At 41.7% G+C, this 19,783-nt stretch overlaps 3 protein-coding genes across 6 annotated transcripts in view; all 3 read right to left on the bottom strand.

Annotated features, from left to right (window-relative positions):
- Nucleotides 1-7,371: 7,371 nt before the first annotated feature.
- Nucleotides 7,372-9,378, bottom strand: LOC307242986 (sodium-dependent organic anion transporter-like; the record flags this gene model as incomplete). Its single annotated transcript, XM_080017635.1, has 6 exons — nucleotides 9,119-9,378; nucleotides 8,527-8,645; nucleotides 8,248-8,336; nucleotides 7,948-8,123; nucleotides 7,660-7,817; nucleotides 7,372-7,514 (listed from the first exon to the last, which is right to left on the bottom strand). The coding sequence occupies exons 1-6, from the start codon at nucleotides 9,373-9,375 to the stop codon at nucleotides 7,372-7,374; spliced, it is 942 nt and encodes a 313-aa protein (XP_079873761.1). The 5' UTR covers nucleotides 9,376-9,378.
- A 644-nt stretch (nucleotides 9,379-10,022) lies between these two features.
- Nucleotides 10,023-17,645, bottom strand: sdad1 (SDA1 domain containing 1). 2 transcript variants are annotated; one of them, XM_080017994.1, is made up of 22 exons: nucleotides 17,458-17,645; nucleotides 17,117-17,221; nucleotides 16,932-17,030; nucleotides 16,707-16,817; nucleotides 16,249-16,320; nucleotides 16,048-16,148; nucleotides 15,878-15,935; nucleotides 15,714-15,788; nucleotides 15,243-15,344; nucleotides 15,079-15,148; nucleotides 14,880-14,983; nucleotides 14,156-14,213; nucleotides 14,017-14,075; nucleotides 13,834-13,910; nucleotides 12,585-12,682; nucleotides 12,409-12,485; nucleotides 11,853-11,982; nucleotides 11,675-11,766; nucleotides 11,176-11,363; nucleotides 10,889-10,973; nucleotides 10,352-10,513; nucleotides 10,023-10,234 (listed from the first exon to the last, which is right to left on the bottom strand). In XM_080017994.1, the coding sequence occupies exons 1-22, from the start codon at nucleotides 17,545-17,547 to the stop codon at nucleotides 10,187-10,189; spliced, it is 2,061 nt and encodes a 686-aa protein (XP_079874120.1). In that variant the 5' UTR covers nucleotides 17,548-17,645; the 3' UTR covers nucleotides 10,023-10,186. The 2 variants fall into 2 exon arrangements, with proteins under 2 accessions (XP_079874120.1, XP_079874121.1); XM_080017995.1 differs by having other exon boundaries at nucleotides 11,859-11,982.
- Nucleotides 17,646-18,556: 911 nt separating this feature from the next.
- The window catches only part of ptpn13 (protein tyrosine phosphatase non-receptor type 13), a 51,312-nt gene continuing 50,085 nt past the window's right edge, over nucleotides 18,557-19,783 (bottom strand). For all 3 annotated transcript variants that reach the window (XM_080018405.1, XM_080018406.1, XM_080018407.1), the window contains 3 exons: nucleotides 19,494-19,709; nucleotides 19,316-19,378; nucleotides 18,557-19,182 (listed from right to left, as the gene is read on the bottom strand). In XM_080018405.1, coding sequence (XP_079874531.1) covers nucleotides 19,105-19,182; nucleotides 19,316-19,378; nucleotides 19,494-19,709 — 357 coding nt within the window. In that variant the 3' untranslated portion in view covers nucleotides 18,557-19,104. The remainder of the gene's footprint in view (nucleotides 19,183-19,315; nucleotides 19,379-19,493; nucleotides 19,710-19,783) is intronic.

Genomic DNA, 19,783 nt, shown 5'->3' with positions numbered 1-19,783 from the left:
TGAGCTGTCGATTGAAAAATATGCCCTCAAATTGTAATTTCATCATCATCGTGATATGAACATGTGTGATAAACACATCGCAAAAGTCATTAAAAAAAATTATTTGAAGAATTCCTTTTGTATATCAAGAAAAATCTTTTTATTTACACTCACCGTGCATAGAACACTGCAGGAATTTTAAGGCTGACAGTCTTTACTCATCCCCGAGTCAGCCAGAACATATTCTGCGTTTGTATTCACACATGGAGTTTGCTTGCAGCTCCAGAGCAACGGGTCTGGATCGTGTCCGCTTTATTTTAGTCCTAAAGGTTTAAAATGTTGATGTCTCTGAGGGACATGCGGTGTTTTGTGTGTTGAGTGTAATTCTGCGTGTTGGGATGCACAAAGCCACTTTTAGACTTTTAGATATCCGAAACAACCACATTTAGTGTGCAAAACACTAGCCAAGCACGGTCACTTTTGAAATTAAATTGTATTTTGCATTATTTTAATCCCCACTACCAATCTTTGGTAAAGGAACTACTGTCAAGCCCATGTTATTAGATGAGGGTGAATGGTGTCCGCCTAAATTGATCGGTGAATCCAACAATCAGCACTGGTTAAATCAGGTAACATGCAGGCTGCCAAAAGAAAAGCCCACGCCTTGCTGCGGCTCTTCGTTTTAACTGCTGCTTCAGTGAGGTGTCGGTGCACTTACCAGTTCTCATTTTTTAACACTCATATCCCTTAGTACGCGACATCTTTGTCGCACCACGTCGGCTTGTCATTTACAGCAGCATTTGAAGAAACAACGTCTGTGACCCTTAGAGCTGATTTTGTTTACAAGTATTTGCAGGTAGAATTGTGACTTTTGGGAAAGGGTCCATGGAGAAAACGCAATGAGCATTGTCTCCCATGTATACATGCTCCATTTACATGTATGGCAAGTCATTTCCGCGAAACAGATGTTCAGGGGGATGAATAAAGCACTAGTATGTCATCTAACATTTTATAATCGATATGAAACTAGATGTAGAGAGTCTGAAATTGGGTGGGGAGCATCAGTGGAAACACCACGAGCAACAGCCGAGTCAACCACCACCCTGGGGCCCGGCCTTTGAACGACTGCTGTGTACAACACACAAGCGTCCGTCTCGGGCACTGTCATTTGAAAATGAGCTTTAAAAAGGTTTCGAATGTTGAGGTCTGCGCTTCCAGCAGCAGCCAGCTGGCAGCGTTAGCTTCCTGCGCTAAAGCTATCGTTAGCATGTACTTCCCACAAGGACTTCCACACAGAGAGAGAGAAAAGAAAAGAAAAGAAAAGAACACACGCAAATGCCCTGGAAAAGCTATTTCCAGCGGGATGGGAGCACTCGGACAGACAGGGCGCCGTTGGCGGAATTACCTCATGTCGCAGCGGGGGATATAAGGTCTGAAATTCATTCATATGGACCGGGGCAGACGGCAGCGGCGGCGGTGCTACGCCTGCTGTTATTTCGCAAGGCTTGTGGGTGTTGTAGTTCAGATATTAGCACCCTGGCCAATTTAAGGCGCAAACCCGCTAGTATGTTTACAAAGTTACGCACACATATAAATGTGTGTATATATAAACATTATACAAACATATATGTATATATATATTTTTTTAACAGCCGTCCAATGTATTTCCATTATGATTAAATAGAATTTGAAAAAAAGTCAAGGATTGAATGAACCGCTCGAGTATTTACAGATAGGACGCTGCTTTTTTTTATTATTATTATTATTATATTTTTTTAAATAGGATCAGTTGATGGAAACAAAATATTTGTCAGGAGGAACTACTTGTGTTTTAAATAATGGGGTTTTCTTTTTTTAACGGCCCGATATTAAATTATTTGAATTATTACAACTTATGGATTGGTACAATTTCTTGGTGATTGTAGACAAACGTTCAAAACTTTTATTTATTTGTTTGTTTATGTATTTATTTTCGAACTTTAAAATCGTCATTGCTCTCGGGACAACTTGTTCCGACAGTCCCGACAGGCTCATCAGAAATGACTCAAACATGGGATTAAACATCGTAGCTCAGCAGCGAGGATCAGCAAATTCTTGGCGCCCTCCGAAAATCCAACGACAAAGAAAGCATCCACAAAATATTCAGACAACGAAAGATAATGTGATTTAAAAAAATAAAAAATAAATAAAGAGTGAAATATAAAAATAATAGATTGCGTTTGAGCCACCTTGACCTCTCTGAAGTAACCTACTGTCCAAATCAGAGAAACCACAATACATCCAATTAAAACATATTTATTTAGAAGAGTTCCTCAACTAAGGTTCATGAGTCAATATTTTTGAATCGGTCGAAGAGCAAGTTGTACTCAGAATATTAAAGATTTCCAAATATATTTACGTTTACCAAATGAGCAGCTTCTATTTCGTGGGCCATTATTCAGTTTGAAGCAATGATATGATTCACACAGCAGGACGAGGAAAGTTGATAAAAACGTTCAGTGGTGTGTGTGTGTGTGTGATCAGCGTCCATGATGAAGGGTCACTGGGATGCAAAGTGGACGGATGCGGCGCAGAAAGCTGCAACCGGTGCGGCTTTATAATGACGTGAAGCTGTTTGGATATTGGGACAACGGCATCTTTTATTGAACTTTCACATCGGTGAGCAAAATGCAATCCAAATCTCTCGGTAAATGTAAATAAATAATATTTGGTCCAATGTCAAATGTTTGGTGCAGGAACACTAAAATAACTACTCAGATTTTTTTTCCCTTATTTCAATAACAGTATATAATAATAATAAGAATAAGAATAAGAATAAGAATAGTATAATAATAAGTAACTCACCTGGAACTACACATTTGGATGGCAACACAGGCACATTTTTCATCCAAATGCAATATCCACAGAATGCCAATGAGGTGAGTGCATTTATTCCACTCATGTGAGGTAAAAAAGTAAGTCGAAATCTAAGGAGAATGCACAAAGCAGAATATTACAATGGGTCAATTATCACACCTTTCCCGCCAAAGATATTCTAACGCAAATGGCTCGATGGCGTACACATACTGACTGTATTTATGACTTGCTGGAATCCAAGTGCGGGCCTTATCAAACTGCTTGCTCCTTAAAAAGGAAGTGTCCTTCTTCCAGGAGTTGTTTATGTATAAGATGGTGGTGTACGTGCATCCATAGAACAGTCCTGCAAGAAGTGCAAGTGAGCAGCCCCTTCCACCAAGAGTGGTGCACAGTTATGCATCATGGGCATCGTCAATGTAGTGAAAGGCATTCAAATTTCACTTTCCGGAGCACGCATCAGTGGGAGGCATCGACTTTTGTCAAGTCCCATAATGCAGTTTTAACGCGTGCTGCCATTGTCGGGCTTTGCTAAATTGTGTGAACATCTGATCACGCTCCATGCTGTCATGGATGGGGTGATCCCGCTGAAGAGAGATAGTACGGTCATGTATTATTATGTTGTTGTTGTTATTATTGTACCGCAGAACCTGAACCTGAACCTGTGAAACTGCTGTTGTTAATGTATAATAATATGATAAGCACCAAATCGTTAAAAATAATGGATAATATGAGACCAGGGCACAGTTGGAGCCTTGTTATAGATCAACCAAATATGGAAAGAATATTGAAATAAATCCCACCACATGTGAGGCCTCGCTGTGCCTCTCAAGAAGCCGCTTCCTCTGCTCCTCCATCTCCTCTTGTTTTATTACTTCCTCATCCTCTGTCTTTAGGGAGAATAACATCAAAGCACTACAGAAATAAGAGGAAAAATAAAATAAAAAATCAGTGCAACTTTATTTGATGACACTTTCACACAATTTCCAAGGCTTCATCTAAAATTATCGGAATACTCTACAAATTTATAAAGGAAGGAAATGTCTTAATACATAACCTCATTGCTGTGAGTGCGGTTACAATGTAATTGAGCGTCGGACTTGGCGCTTCTTGCTCATCGAGTCCAAACAAGCCAAATCTAGTGTGAGCAGAAGCTCAATGTGTCAGCAAGTTCCTCTCGGCGCAAAACAACACAGTATGGTTGCACACCTGGCGCTGGCCCAGGCCAACGGCAGAGAGGAAATGGACCGGATGAGGAATCCCATCCCGAGACCGATAGCTTCAGTGATTGGAACGGAGGTGAAATTCCCTGTTCAAAGAAATCAAAAGATTGAATTATAGTGACCTTTTAAACACAACACGACCATGCTGACACTCATGTGTTCGGTACCCAAGGCAAGGAGGAGGCCTCCCGCCAGGCTCGAGGCCCAGATGTCGGGGCATCCCCGGATCAGATCCAGAGCCAAGGCGCTGTGCAACACACAAACTGGAAGAACATTCCTGCGGGGGAGCGCCACACCTTCACACCTTTACCGCTTAGGGATACTGGAGACAGAGGGTTCGTTTTGATGAGCGATGCCTTATTCAGCCGGACATAGAAATATATGAAAATAACCGTGCGATTGTGATTTCTTTTTTTTTTACGATCAGTTTACCATCTCCGGTGTCCAGGCTTTTGACGGGGACGAGGGCGGAGCCGTATTACCACGACGAACAAGCCGGGGCAGCAGCAGAACCCCTCGAGGGGGATCCCCCACTGGGAGGTGTTGTTCTGGGATGCGGAGCGGTTGGAAGCCCCCAGCTCCCACCACCCGACGCTTACCACCGGGTAGTGGTAAGCACCATAACTTTATTATTGAAGGACAAGACGATGACTTGTAGTCACAAAAAAATCAAGTTCATATTAATACCAGTAAATATGTTAGATTTGTTTTTTGTAGGTCAGACAATCTGAGCGAGGGAGTGAGTCTGACTCGAAAACTGAAAACAATCATTGAGGATTCAATTAAAGTCAAAGGCAGGAAAAAAAGGGTACAGGCATTGAGGCTGGTTGACTCTTTGCGTTCCACCGGAACAAGTAATTTTGACAGAATTAAATGATAACCGTGAGAATTCCATTCACAACTCAGAGCCGATCGACCCTTCATCGACTCTAGTTCATGGTTCAGGAAGTCCTCCCTCGCTCACCGAGTGCTCATCAACCGGACGGACGAAACGAACCAGGACTCATCGAGAATCGGATCTTAAAAAAAGAGCCAGAACATTTCATCAATGTGTGGCAGGCTTACTGGTTATTGTAAACTAATTTCAAATCAATACTCCGTCTCAAGATAACATTTTATCATTTCATAGGTAGCCGTGCAATAAGCAGGATAATATTGCATATGTATAATTTTACACATACGTCCCAGGATCCTCTGGCATGGTGGGAGCTCAACTCCAGTCCAGGATCCAGTCCGTGTATCCACTCCAGCCCACCCCCGGCCCCGAATTGTGACACGGATCTCCCCACGAGAACCGTGTCACAAAATAAATTTAAAAAAGAGCAAAGCGATCCACAAGCGAATCGACCCTTTGCAAACGTGCGTAAGCCTTTGAAAAGCTGTAAGTGATAAAAAAAAAAAAGAAAAGAAAAAAAAAAAAGGTTCAATACATTTAATCACATACAAATGATGCCACGTTTATTCGTAAAAGGGTTTACGTAACAAACGGAAGGCATCCTTTACGGAGAGATGAATTCAAGCGTAACAAAACGTTGACTGGAAAGGTCATGTCGTGGATTTTAAGAACATGTATTTATATATAATATTCTCAACCTGCAGTGAACCCGGCCTTCATTTCATTCCTGTTGTACGAGTTCTGCAGTTAATGAGCAGTTATCGTAAAAAAAACGGCAATAAGGCAATAAACTGGACAGAAATGTGCAGCGTAGGCCGTTAAACCAGAAGTCGGCCTGCAATTGTCATATTATGACCACAATTCAGTTCAGTATATTGTCCAATAAAATCTGTCCAAATTACACATTAACAGCACATTCATTTCCAGCTATTAAAAAAAAAAAAAGTTTATCAACGTTGTATTTGCGTTTTGTTTTTGAATCGAAGAGCACACGTTAAAATAGATAAATGTACATTAAAACAGCAGAGAAGACACTGGAGAGAGAGGAGCGTGTGGTACTCACCCTCGTCAGAGAGCGTTAGCCCTGGGGCCTCTGGAGACATTCCCTGACACTAAGACCGCAACACACAGGAGGAAACGAGGACGCGCCTCAATTTCATTATTTGGTCCGGTGGCTTTTTGTCCATGTTTGGTGTCCGGACCCGTCGGAAAGCCCGGTGCAGGGACGGAGCGGGCACGCCCACCTCTGTGAGGTCTGGGGGGGGCGGCCTCTGCACCGTTGACCTTTCGGAGGTTTGTCGCATCCAAGGCTTCCCTCGATATCAACAAACGGTAGTAGAGGGGGGTGAGCTCGTAGTGACTGGAGGACGCGGAGTATTTGAGTCAATATGAGCTGATTGGATGTTATTCATGTGTTTTTATAATTCAAGCCCAAACAATGTGCCATCGACTCATTCACAAATAAATATTTTCAATCAATTTTTATTTTTCAGTTTGTTTTTATAATTACAGAAATTAATTTAAATATATAGTATATTTTCAGTGGCGAATTACAATTTGTGACCTAATGTATACCATGGATACTACTGTACAAATAAGATAGTAAGAAAAGTATGTGTATAGTAATAGACAGAACACATTAAATGTATATAGATAGCTGTCCAGGAGGAATCATACATAGATATATGTAGATATACTGTACATGCATATATCTATATAAATATTCGGTATACAGTATATATACACACACACATTATATATGTGCATATATAGTATATATATACTGTATACAGTATGTATACACAGTGTTTATATGTATAGTATATGTATATATATATTGTATACAGTATGTATATACAGTGTATATATGAATAGTATATCTATATATACATACTGTATACAGTATATATATACATATACTTTACATACACTGTATATAAATTGTATACAGTATGTATATACAGTGTATATACAGTATGTATAGTATATGTATATATACTACATATAGTATATGTATATATACTACTATATACTACTACTATACATGTATAGTATATGTATATATACTACAGTATATATACATATACTATACATATATACAGTGTATATACATATTGTATACAGTATATATATACACAGTGTATATATGTATAGTACATTGACATTTCACTGCATATATGTATGAAAGTATGTATATGTATGTGACGAATAAAACCTCTTGAATCTATAGAATATCTATATATACACAGTACATATATACAGTATAACTCACATTTATGCATGTTTCTGAAAATTTGATTTAAAGTTATTAAACAACATTGAAGATGCTATTGACAAAAAAGCTTTCACCCTCAGCCGATCCCTAGACAGCATTGTGCACCTCTATGTGCTGAAGAACAGCTTAAAAGACGCCCAAAATGGCTACTGGACTTTGGAGAAACAGAGTTCTTCTATTCCAGAGCCATGTTGGCTTGGCGCAGCCTGGACGTTGGCCGCGATCCGCGGTTGACGCGCCGACACATCGGCCGACCTCCAGAGGTGGACGTGCTTGTAAATCTGATAGGCTGGGACAAACAGAAATGAGATGGTTAATAACTGAATGAAGTACATGAGAATATGTAAGACGTTTCTTTTTGAACGTGATGCCAGACACATTAGACATCGTTTCCAACGACAGATTATCATCGTTTTTTTTTCTTCCTCTCTCACCCGCGACCAACAGGAGAGCGTTGAGCAGCTGGAAGGATCCGTAGATGAGGGGGAACGCGAACACGGCGCTCAGCTGCGCCGGCGGGAAGGAGAGCTGCAGCATGGTGGAGCAGATCTGAACGTTTTGGGCTCCCGTCTCCATGGCGATCGTTCGGCATCTGTAGCAAATCGGATGAAATATCAAAGTTATTTACGTGCGAAAAAAATAAAATAAATAAAAATCACAGGAATAAAGATGCTCTCTGCCCTGCAAGGAAAAACGTGGATTAACAATCCGACCCCCTTCACCTTTGCCAGGGCTGCCTGAGGATGACGGCGATGAGGAAGCCGGCGCCGTAGCCCACGAGGGGAAAGATGAAGCCGATGATGACGAGGGAAGAATCCGTTTGCCAGGAGCCTCCGTACAGCAGAGCACTGGCCAGACCCACCAGCAGCAGCATGAGACCCCCCACCGCGGAGCCCGCCTGGGGAAACGAACAAACAAACAAACAAACAAACAAACAAACAAACGAACAAGATGGAAGCGCTCTCACAGCACCTCATCTCTGCATCACTGTAATGGGTCACGTGCACTAGAAAGGTCAATACCCTCAGAATGCATTTCGCGGCTTTGGGCCATTTGTAGTTGACGGCCACACCGCAGGCGACGGGAATAACCAAGGCGATGAGAGCGATGCCTTCGATACAGAACACATCAGTCACACATTCGGGAAATTATGTTAAAACACAGACAATGGCAATGGCACACTGCGTCCGCGCCACCGCCCCCATTTTGTTATTTGTCGATAAAATGGCTGATTATTTATGATCCGCTACAAATCGAAGAATAAAAAATTGTTGCCCCGAAGCACGACTCAGCTTCCGTACCGATATTTAAATAAGGTATCTGGATGCGTCCCGCTTCCACCCAGACGTGAGCGTAGATGTAGACGCAGAGCGGCATCATGCCCATGCCGAGCACCGTGGAACAACTCGTCATGGTGATGCTGCGAAGGAAGGGAGAGAGCAGGGAGTAAAAAACTAAAAAATTGTCGAATATGTACAAATAGAAAACAGAAATGGTCTCACACACACATATATATATATATATACACATACACATAACCATATATATATATAAACACACACTCATACATATACATATATACATGTATAAATAGGTAAGTACTGGAGGTAAGTTGTGGTAAGTTTAATTTAGGAGAATTTAAATGTATATTTAATAAAACACAGACAATTCATTCAATTATAATTGTAGAACCGAGAATCGCAATTATGGTCGCCGCCCCTTGCGGCCGCCTGCGCGAGCACCTTGTGTCGACTACGCACATTTTAGTGTTTTTAGAGCTTATAGAGCTTATCGTGCGTAATCACCGGGTGTCATGACATTTCACTGCATATATGTATGACCCTATGTATATGCATGTGACAAATAACCTCTTGAATCTTGAACTTGAAATACCTGAGGTCCATGTCTCCATCCAGCCAGTATGTGATGATGTTGGAAATGACTCCCCCTGGACAGCTTCCCATGGTGATGATGGCCACCGCTTGGACGGGCTCGACAGCGAACCCGGACGCCAGCAGGTAAGCCGCGAGGGGCATGAGGCCAAACTGGCAGAGCAGGCCCACCAGGATGCCCCACGGCCGACGCAGGTGGCAGCACAGCCTGGGCACCTCCACCGTGCAGCCCAGGGAGAAGACCACCAGGGCCAGCATGAGGGCCAGCGACACGCTCATGACCGTGTGGAGGTCGTCCCCCAAAGCCCCCGGTACATCAGAAAGAGAACTATTCCCTACGGCGGTTACTCCGGTGGTATTGGTCGCCATCACGCATAACAGGCGTACTTATGATTTAGGAATAAAGATGTTAAGGTAAACACATTGTCCTTCACGCCTTCTTCCTCCAGCGCTGGACATTCCTCTGCCCCCACTCCCTTTTAGCACTTCACACTCTTTCTGGGTGGTTAAAAGTGGAATGCTCGTTGCCCCCGGAGACCAATCCGATTACCTCCTTCAGTATAATTATTTATTTTACTCTGGAGAAGTTTTAATAATAGGAACAACAAGCCTCGACAGGTGATGTTGGCATGTAAACCTTTATGCTCTTCTGATATTCTCGTCTGCTGATCAGCGGAAAATATGAATAAATAAAATAACCTCAACCTGGCTTGGAATCAATTTAGTCATTTGATGAGCATGTCATGAAAAAAATTCCCTGAGGAGATATTAACCCTTTAATGTAAATTTGACGAATATATTTATAAACCTTATAGGCCGTGTGGAAAAACAACTTTGTAGAAGATCATGTTCTTCAGAACTCGCACCCAACGTGGGAAAAGAAAGGACCCCTCGTGACTAAGAGAATCATCAAAATGTTTTTATTTTTATTTCAAGACAATTCCAACATCCGCAACCGAGCCAATGATAGAACGTTCAAAAATTCTACACAGGTTCACCCTTGGGGCGTGAAGGCAAATTGATACGGGCAGGATTAAAATACAACAACATCATCGCCGTCGCCAGCTGCTCACTTGTACTGCTTCTTCTTTTTCAGGAGCGAGTCTCGCAGCGCGATCTGGCGAAGAGAGGAATCACAAGGACACAAAATATGAACAAGACGCAACCCCCACGCCCTCCCACCGATGATATCTTTCAAAGCAAATTTGGGGAACTGACGGATCCGATGGCGTACCTGCTTCTCTCTGAAGGAGCGCTTGCCCTTGGTCCTGACGTTCTGACTGTGCCTCATCATCATGAAGTTCTTCTGCCTCTTCTTTTCTTTATTGCTCGTGCTGGCGTACGGGTTGAGCTTTGTCCGCTTCCTCACAAACTCCTTCCTGTCCGACCGTCCGGCCTGGTGGGAGTCAATACGCGCCATTGATCAGAGGTCGAACACTCACAATCAGAATCATTTTATCCCGCCAGGTACATTTACATTATACTCTTAATCATTATATACTTATTCTGGTGAGGTTTGGTGCGTTTCGCTGCAGACCATCAGCATTAAAAAAAGAAAGTCTGAAAAAATGTATAACTAAAAATAATAAAATTAAATATAACAAAAATTTGAAGTGAAATTAAAAAAAAATAATAATAATTGTCAAATATATACAAATAAGGAGCAAAATGAAGGGTTTACTTGCCAGTAGGGAGGGCGATAAATCAGACGTTCACGAATATACAGTAACACAGACGCAAATACCGTCCCTCTGCAAACCCAGGTTCTTACCAGGGCTGTTGCAAGTCGCGTTTCCTTGTCTGCTTTTGGTTTCTTGTGCAGTCTCTCAATATTTTTCAAACTCAATATCTCCCCGCTAAAAAACAAAACAACAAAAAAACCAACAAAAAGAAAAAACAGAGACAAGAGAGACGGGATTTATGGACCAACACACATTGCTTACCCGCATCAAGAGGTTAATATGATTGGTAATGCCGCCAGAAGATTCAAAGGCAACAATAGATATGAAATAAATGCATAACAACGCTCAGAGCTCCAGGGTCACCCGGCTCGCCCACCTGCCGGCTTCCTCGTCAATGTCCACGTTCTTCCTCTTCTGGCCCTTGCCTGGAGCAGCGCTGACCTCTTTGGACATCTGGACCAGACGGATCTTCTTGAAGTCGTCCTGCGTGAGGAGCCTGCTGGCGCTGACCACCGCGGCCTTCGCCTTCCTTTCCTCCGCCGGAATGCTCTGGAGCTTCTCCACCTACAGCACGAACCACACACACACACAACGCTTCAAGTACATACACTTAATATTTTCAATAATATTAATGCATTTGCAGATCACATCGTTCAGTTCAACAATCTCCATCCCAATGGCTCCTGTTCCCCCTGAAAAGTACCACCTCCCTAGCAGGAACTTTTTTTGGGGGGGCGGTGGGACAAGGAAATATCAGGAGCCGATATCCAAACTAAGATCCTCCTTTGGAAAAAGGCCTCAGTTCCTTGGCACCGGGATCTAAGTTCCTGGCTCTCTGTGGTAGGAAAAGGCGCTCATGCACTTTTCAGTCTCACCATTTCTCCCGTTTCTTCATCAGAGGAGTGGTGGACGTCCACCCAGTCACCATCTTCGTCATCATCACTGATACTGGCACTCTCCCAGCCATCTGAAGCAGGACAGCATAACGTCAATCTCATCTCCCCACCCCCCACCACTTCATCCATCCACTTCTCATCCATCCCAGCTCCTCACCTTCACCTTCTTCTCCCTCTCTCGCTTCTTCCTCCACCTCCAGGACCTCGGCTCCAGGAATGTAGTCTTTGGCCTCCAGCTCTCCATAGTCCCGAATCCTGGCCTCTGCAGACGCCTCTGTGGGCCTCCCCTGGACAAGAGGGATCCAGAAGTGGTTTATGGTAAAGGAACATAAATAGACAAGCTCCGAGCTGTAAGAGCACGTATTTTATTTTTTTAAATATATAGTACATTTGTTCTTCTCAAACATAAAGCCTATTGAGAATAGAATATTGCTCAATTCATTTAATTAAAAGTGGCAAAAATAAAAATAAAAAATGTATATGTGAAAATATTTGTATCACCCTACTGATATCCCAATCAAACCCATGTGCACAAGATTAAATGGTCAAGCTGGATACACCACAAAAAACAAACACGCAGATATTTAAGGAATTGAAGGTCCATGTGACACTTAGTTTGACTTCAATTTACCAATTTTACCTGCATTTAGATCTTATCAACTACATTTTTTTTTTTTCTCCCTTTAATTGAAAAGTCTGTGTTTCAGCCTCACCCGGTCTTTTTTGTGCAGCATCCGTGGACCAAGATTCCTGAACAGCTGGATCAGTCCTCTGGCAGACATCATCACATCTGCGACGAACGTGAAACAAAAACCGCGGAAACACACATTAATTCGGCCACCGAGCAGCATGGGCGGCTGCCAAAGAGAGATCACTGTTGGGAACTGACTCTTGTCCTTGTGCGTCTTGTACTGGGCCAGGTCCTGCAGCAGGTCTTCGGTGATGGCCAGGGGACAGCGGGCCGCCACCTCCTTGATGGCATTCAACCTGCAGGTCACGCACAACATTTTTACAGAGAAAAAGACGCTTTATGAGGTCCAAGATGAATCACCAAACATGTTTCTTTAAACAGTCGGTTTTAAAGCTCGTCGGCCACTTGCTCAGATGAAACAATGATTATCTCTAAAAGCAAGTAGCGCTGTGACAATTATTACATCATCGCCCCGATCAGATATTGGAGCAGATTGCAATCTTTTTGGGAAATCGGTTCCTCGAGTGTATGTTTGCGACGAAATTGAAGGGGAATTTTTAAACCAATGTTAGAAATGTCGCAATAAATAGAAAGTGAACTAGGTTACTTTCCATCAATTGAGTTGTAGAAAGTTAACAGTCTACCCAAATTGTCATTATTAATCACAATCTTCAATGCCAATAAATGGCTTGCAATAGGTAGACAGTCCAAAATATTGAAATCTCTCCAGTCATAATGTCCGGTGAAAATAATTTCCTCTAAGCACAATTTGAATTAGTGCTGGCCGATAAAATGACAATTATCGCTGTATTTCTTCCCTCTGTGTCAAAATAAAACAAGACTCGATTATTTTGGTAAAAAAATTCCCCGGATTGCAACGGAAAGCCAATCCGTTTGGACGATCTAAAGCTGACCACCCACCTCTAACCAATCAAGTTTGTCGATATAGAAATAAGCCATGCCCCCTCCCTCGTGGACTGGTTGTGCTCACTTTTTATTTATTTAGACATTATTTCCATATTTATTTTGTTTTTAATTTGATCAGATTTTTATTTTAGTGAAATGTTAATTAAAGCATCTGCACTTGTTACTTATTGATCACGAACGGAAATTATTTGATTTCAAGTAGTAATATGCGTAATATTTATTTATTTTTAAACAGCGTTTTATTTTAAACATTCAATAAAAAAAAATATTATAAAAATATTATCAATCTACATGCCTTCATGAATTTACTCCTTTTATAGCCTGCCGATCAATTGTTTTTAAGCTCAATAAATACAAATAATCTTCCGGGACAAGTGGACCGGCAGCAATTTTTTCGAAAGGAAACTCTGATGGTGGCAATTCAATTGTCTTTGTAATTGGATTACAATTAATCGTCAGCTCAAATGTAATGGTCATGACAGTCCTGTAAGCGAGTGTCTTAGGTCGGGTTGCGACCTACCCAACAGTCATCCCCTCCCCAGAGTTCCTGTCGGTCACAAAGTTGTTGGCAATGGTCATGATCACTGGTGTGATGACCTGGAAATATGAAAGGACATTAAAAACAGCCACATGGAAACACCTGTTCTTTGGCTGGCATTCGATTCTGATTGATTTGATTGTTTACTTAATACCATAGATATACCTCGGGTGGAACAAGTTGGTGGGAAGACTGGGCAGCGCAAAGGAGAATCTTGGTCACTTCTAGAAAGAGGAAGAGACGGTCAGAGGTTTTCTCAGCGCAAGAGGGGAAGACTCATCGTTGCTGAATATACCAATTTCACCTCTTTGATGCGGCTGCAGAAATCTCTGGATGAAAGGGTAGAAGTTGAACAGGAAGAGCTGTAGAGAAAAAAAGAAAGGCATATTTACTGTCTACTAGCGGAGGGATATCTATGGTTTAAAAAAACAAAACAAAAAAAAAAAAAAACAGTTTCTGCAAACTTTATTCAGATTTTCAGCCAAGGTTCCATTTCCTCGATGACCAAACCATCTATGATGATAATCTAATAATCTACAACCAACATAATATATTTATATTACAATACTATGAGTTAAATGTGGCGTGGGTAGACCACCAGATTAAATCGAAATCAGAATTTTCCACTGGAGAGAAATACCATAATTGCATTTCAGGGCAGTACTTTCTAGGGAGAGGGCTACATTTCATCATGTGCTGAAAGGAAGAGAGCACAGTCATTTTCAGTTTAGGAAGTGATTCCCTATGACCTGAGAACTGTGGGTTCTCAGAAACTATAAAAAAACGTAAGAATTTTCAGTTGATGTGGCAAAAATGAAAAGTTTGGAATTTGGCCAAAGGGTCAAATTTGAACGGTTAGCTCTACAGACCGAGTAGTGTCAAGTAAGCTAAAATCCCAAATCACTTGATATGCAGTGGTATTGCATTACCAACAACCAAACCCATTAGTAAATACAGCCCTGTGTGATTCGAGCGGAAAACGTCAGATAAAGTGTTGAATATTCTCCGCTTTGGATGTTGTAACTTACCTCATGAATTCCCACTAGTCTGGATATCAGATCCATCATCATAATCTTCACTTCGAAGCGCTCTTTCGAGTTTTCCAACTGCTTCAAGAGTTTCTCAGAGAAATCTACAGACAAAGAAAAACTCCATGTCGGTCCTAGTGAACATGGGGGCATCTTGTGTGACATCATCAGTTTGGTGGAAGGGGTTGACGGAGCATACCTTGGGGATCGTGAATGAGGTGAATTGCGGAGAAGTTGAACACCTCCACCTTTTTCTTTTTCTTGTGTTTCTGTAGATGGAGTGAATACATTTCAGGTCACTGCACTGCGGTAACAAGCGATCACTCAAGCCTGCGTGTGGTCTTTCAACGTGACTCGTGGTACCTTGAGGACTTTCATTGCCTTCTCAAGCTTTTTCTTGTTTTTGGAGGTCTTCTTGCCGGTCGAGTACCTCACCATCAGGTCTCGGGCAGACGGCCCCTCTTCCTGGAAAAATACATCAGATATAACATCCCTGACATCGCATCCCGACCCTATCTCCTCAACCCCTAATATTCAGTTCTAATAGTATCACAGCAGACTTGTCTTCACCTAATGACCCTTCACCCTGGCCTTGGTCTCTGGCCTTTTTTGGTTGGCGGGGTCTCTAAATTGTATGCAAATTCATAATCCAGAGAAACGATTTAATCCGTTTTGAAAAACCACTTATCTCAACGGCTAGTTAAGCAACTTCAAATCTTAATACAGCTCTTACAGTCTATTTTGGGGGTTTTAAGCTGCGAAAATCTTACCGATAAAACCCTTGAGGTCAGTTGAACATTTTTCCCCTCAAATAATTCTCAATACTGTACTTACCTCAGACTCTGACTCGCTCCCATTTTTCTCATCGTCATCCTTGCCCAGGAAAAACTTCAGAGCTGCCACAAGGATCTGTACAGGGACACGAACAATTTAGTCAATAAAGGCCATCGCACTTAGTAATTAAGAACAGATCCTGAGCTCCAATCCTGGAAACGCACCTTTGTCACTTTGGAGAAGCAGGCGGTTGTGATAACATTGACAGTTTTTGCATCATTCCTGTGACAGAGAAACAAAAAAAAAAAAAAAAAACCAACAACATCCAGGTCAATCGCTAGTCACCCTTTATTTATATTGATTATCAACATTACACAACAGACATGGAACTCACCATATGTTCCGTAGGTAGAGCTCCACCATCACATCCAAAGAGATCTTCGCTGCTATGGGATTACAATCTCTCAGCATGGTATACATGAAATTCTGTAAAGTCTGAAATACATACCATAATAACATATTGGTTTGGTATAACGCAATTCTTACCTTACGCGACAGTAAATTAACATTGAGTTGTGTGTCCTTGTTCACTTACTGTGTTGACCTTGTTGTTTTTATGTTTGGAGTTGATGTTTTTGATATCGGCTACAATGTGTGTGTATAGAGTCTGCAGAGAGAGACAGAAAAACAAATGCGTGTTAGGCTTTAATAAAAGGCAGATAAGGTGTTGACAATAAATGCATAATTGTTTAACGTTTTACCTTAAAAAAGTGCAAAGTTTTGCACTAGGCAACAACCTGGTTTGATATAAACTATTTAAAAATCCTCAAGGAATAGAAACCACCCATGTTGTTATTTTAGATTCAAGATTCAGGAGGTTTATTTGTCACGTACATATACACACTTCCATACATATATGCAGTGAAATGTCAACTGAATGTCAACTTTTTTCTACAACAAATTATGAATATGCATTGCACCGAGCAAGTCACAACAAACAGCAAGCAAAGGATGGATATCTACAGATATTTTAGGTGGGGTGGGTCTTCTCACCTTTCGGAGGAGTTTGTCGTGACAGCGCAGCAGCTCAAAGAAGAGCTCGAGGAGGCCGGTGGGGTCGATCAGATCCTTGTTCCTCAGAAGAATCAGCGCCTTACAGAACGTCTTACCGGAAAACACAATATCGGTTGACGTTAGTGAGTTTCAGGTTTCGTCAACCTGGACCGCAGCGTGAACAACAACCGTGATTGTGTTGTGGAAGGACGGGTTTCTCCTGACCATACGCAGGTCCGGCTCCAGGACGGTGTGATGGCCCAGGAGCAACTCTGTCAGTTCTTGAGCAAAGCCGGAGAGATGCTGCACGTAGCAGTGCCCAACCTTGGAAACGGAGAGAACCTCACTGCTTTTTGTTTTCGTCGCAGGCAAATTATAAGTGCTCAGCGGGTCGGGTGACAAGGACTCACCTGTGCAAGGAACATAACCAGGTCTGCGAGCTCTTTGTTGGCCTTGTCAGGTTGTAGTTTAAAGATTTGCACATTGGACTGGTAGTGCCGGTACTGCTGTAGGAACTGTCAGAGGGCAGATCTGGTTATTATTCACTACGATGACGGAACTTATTAGCTATTTAGTTATGACTCCGGTTAATAATAATAATATCTGCTCCGAGAAATCTTTCAGAATACGGTAAATTTGGAAAATAACGTTTGTATCATCACTTGTAATTATTATTATTATTATTATTATAATACGCTCTGTGGATAACACCGCTACCCAAATGTACATGAGCGCTAGCTTCGTGCCTTACCTCTTCTACGTACGACTCTGGGTCCCTTTTTATCAAGTTTTGCAACTGTGGTAAGTTGTTCGGCAGTTTGTTTCCTTGTCGCCCGGACATGGTTGCGTTTATTTTATTTTATTTTTTCCAACCTTATATCTGAGAAGCGAGACAGCATACACGTATTTTCTACGAGGGAAGCGTGGCGGACAGGCAGGCTGCCATGTTGTTTTGGCCAACACGGTCTACGGAAAGCGCAAAGGGACTACCTTGCACGGCCGTTTACGAACCGTCGCGCTAGAATGACGTGTAAGGTCTATACCGTTGTCCGCTGTTTTAGAACAACGTAAAAATTTTTACTTTCAATTAATTAAATACAGAATCCGAACCAAATGCCTCCACGAATCCTGAAAATGATGCCACAAATAATGACATTTTGAACAGGAGTGTCGATAAAGTTTGAACAAACACATTTAGTCTTCGTTGCCAAGTACGCGTACAAGGAATTTGTCTTGGCGTTGGGCGCATACATGGAACATAAATGTAAAACAATAATTAAAATACTGGTTAAATATATAAGCATGTGTAAACTAAGGCTGTTTTTTTTTTTTTTTTAATAAAGCTGTACAGTTTGTGCAGGAATGTGCAAATGTTCGGTATGAACGCGTGATTATTATACGTGTTATTATTATGATTAATTGCAAAAATAATAATTGTATATATATATTTTTTTGAATTACTTTTTTTTTTCCAATTCCTGCTTTACATTTCCGTTTGTTGACAGGGGTTTACTGGTTTATTTTTGGGTTATTGTTTATTCTCAATTTTATTGACATTACACAGCAAAAAATGCTCAAACACCGCTTCATTGGGGGGGAAAAAATATGGCATATATTGTTGCAAACACATGTATACTTCACTCCTTCACACTCACAAGCGTCTTTCTAGTGACGACGCTTTGAACAATAATAGTAGTAAAAATAATGTTATTTGACCGGTTATGTCAAATAGCGTTGGTGTGCAGGACACACTAGCACGGAACACACTTTGAAGTCATTGAATAGTGTTTCGTCAACCCTGTGCCGTCTCTTCGTACATGTGGGGGAATTACACACGGGAGCGGTCAGCGCTTTAAAACATATCCACAGTTTAATGTTTGTGAGATGAATATGTACACGTTTAATTTCATCAGTTACCGCAGGCAGTCAGCAATTACTGTATAATAAGATTTACAAAGCAAATACTGTCGTAGTATTCTGTCAAGGCAAATTCCAGCATCAAAATAAGATTAAAAATGCATAAAGTATAATTTTGTTCCACATAAAATATGAATTCATTCGTCGCTTTCATTATTACTTTATAATTTCCAAATATTCCGGGAAAAAAAAAAAAAAAGACATTGTGTTCTCATGTGGGGTGACAACAAAACATACAATCATCAGTTCTCACAAATGCATTGAGAAGAAAGTAGCAGCCAAGAAAAGGAGACCTCGAAGCAAACATAATAAAACATAATAAAAATATAGACTTTACTATAGGATACTCTAATTAGATTCAATGTTTGAAGGCATTTTAAAAACTTGGTGGTTTGGCAATAGTTGCCTTGTGAACAGTCCTCCATGTTTGTGTGCTGCTCTCAGGGAAGGAGTCAGGGTATGATGGGATATGCACTTTCTACTACCCTGAGATTTTCTCCTCCGCTTGAAGACATCTGAGCACGTACAGGATCACCTGATAGCAGAAAATATATTGTTCCTGCGAAGAGAGAGAGAGAGAGAGAGAGAACATGCATCAAATACCCTCACGTCTAGGTTCAGGACGCTTAATAAAATATACAAATGAATTAGAATCAAAATAAATTGTTTAAAAAATAAAAAATAAAAATCACCTCTGTTTGGACCATCCCCTGTCTTTGAAGCCTCATGTTCCTCACAACATCTGAAAGATCAAACTACATACCCACCGTTCATTAGTATTAGAGCTCAAGAGTGACTTGTGGAAAAAAATTAAAAATAAAATAAATGGCTCCCCGAGTTACACCCCGAAACGGGTGCGGCCGCACTTACGTCAGCATCCTTACTGATGAGCCCCAGGACCACGTCGATGCAAATGAGCGTTCCCGAGCGCCCGATGCCCGCGCTGCAGTGCGTGATGATGGGCCCCGACCGGTGAACGTGTCTCATGTAGGAAATGAAGGTGAGCAGCTGTTCCGGCTGCGACGGCGTCCCGTGGTCCGGCCACCCCGTGTAGTTCAGGTGAGTGACGCGCTGGGTTTCGTTCGTCTGCGGAGGGGGAAGCGACGGTTACGGTAATGGAACCCGGTTCAAACTAAAAGCGAGCCCGGGCGCGCGAAACT

The sequence above is a fragment of the Zeus faber genome, assembly GCF_960531495.2.
Source record: "Zeus faber genome assembly, chromosome: 17".
Taxonomy (NCBI): domain Eukaryota; kingdom Metazoa; phylum Chordata; class Actinopteri; order Zeiformes; family Zeidae; genus Zeus; species Zeus faber.
The sequence above is the reverse complement of the archived record's forward strand: the minus strand, read 5'-3'. Positions and strand labels throughout refer to the sequence as shown.

Coding starts and splice junctions, on each gene's coding strand:
- sdad1 (XM_080017994.1), bottom strand. CDS start 17,547: ATGTCCGGGCGACAAGGAAACAAACTGCCGAACAACTTACCACAGTTG. Junction 16,149..16,248: donor AAAACAACAAGGTCAACACA/GTAAGTGAACAA, acceptor TATGTATTTCAG/ACTTTACAGAATTTCATGTA. Junction 15,936..16,047: donor CTCTACCTACGGAACATATG/GTGAGTTCCATG, acceptor TCTCTGTCACAG/GAATGATGCAAAAACTGTCA.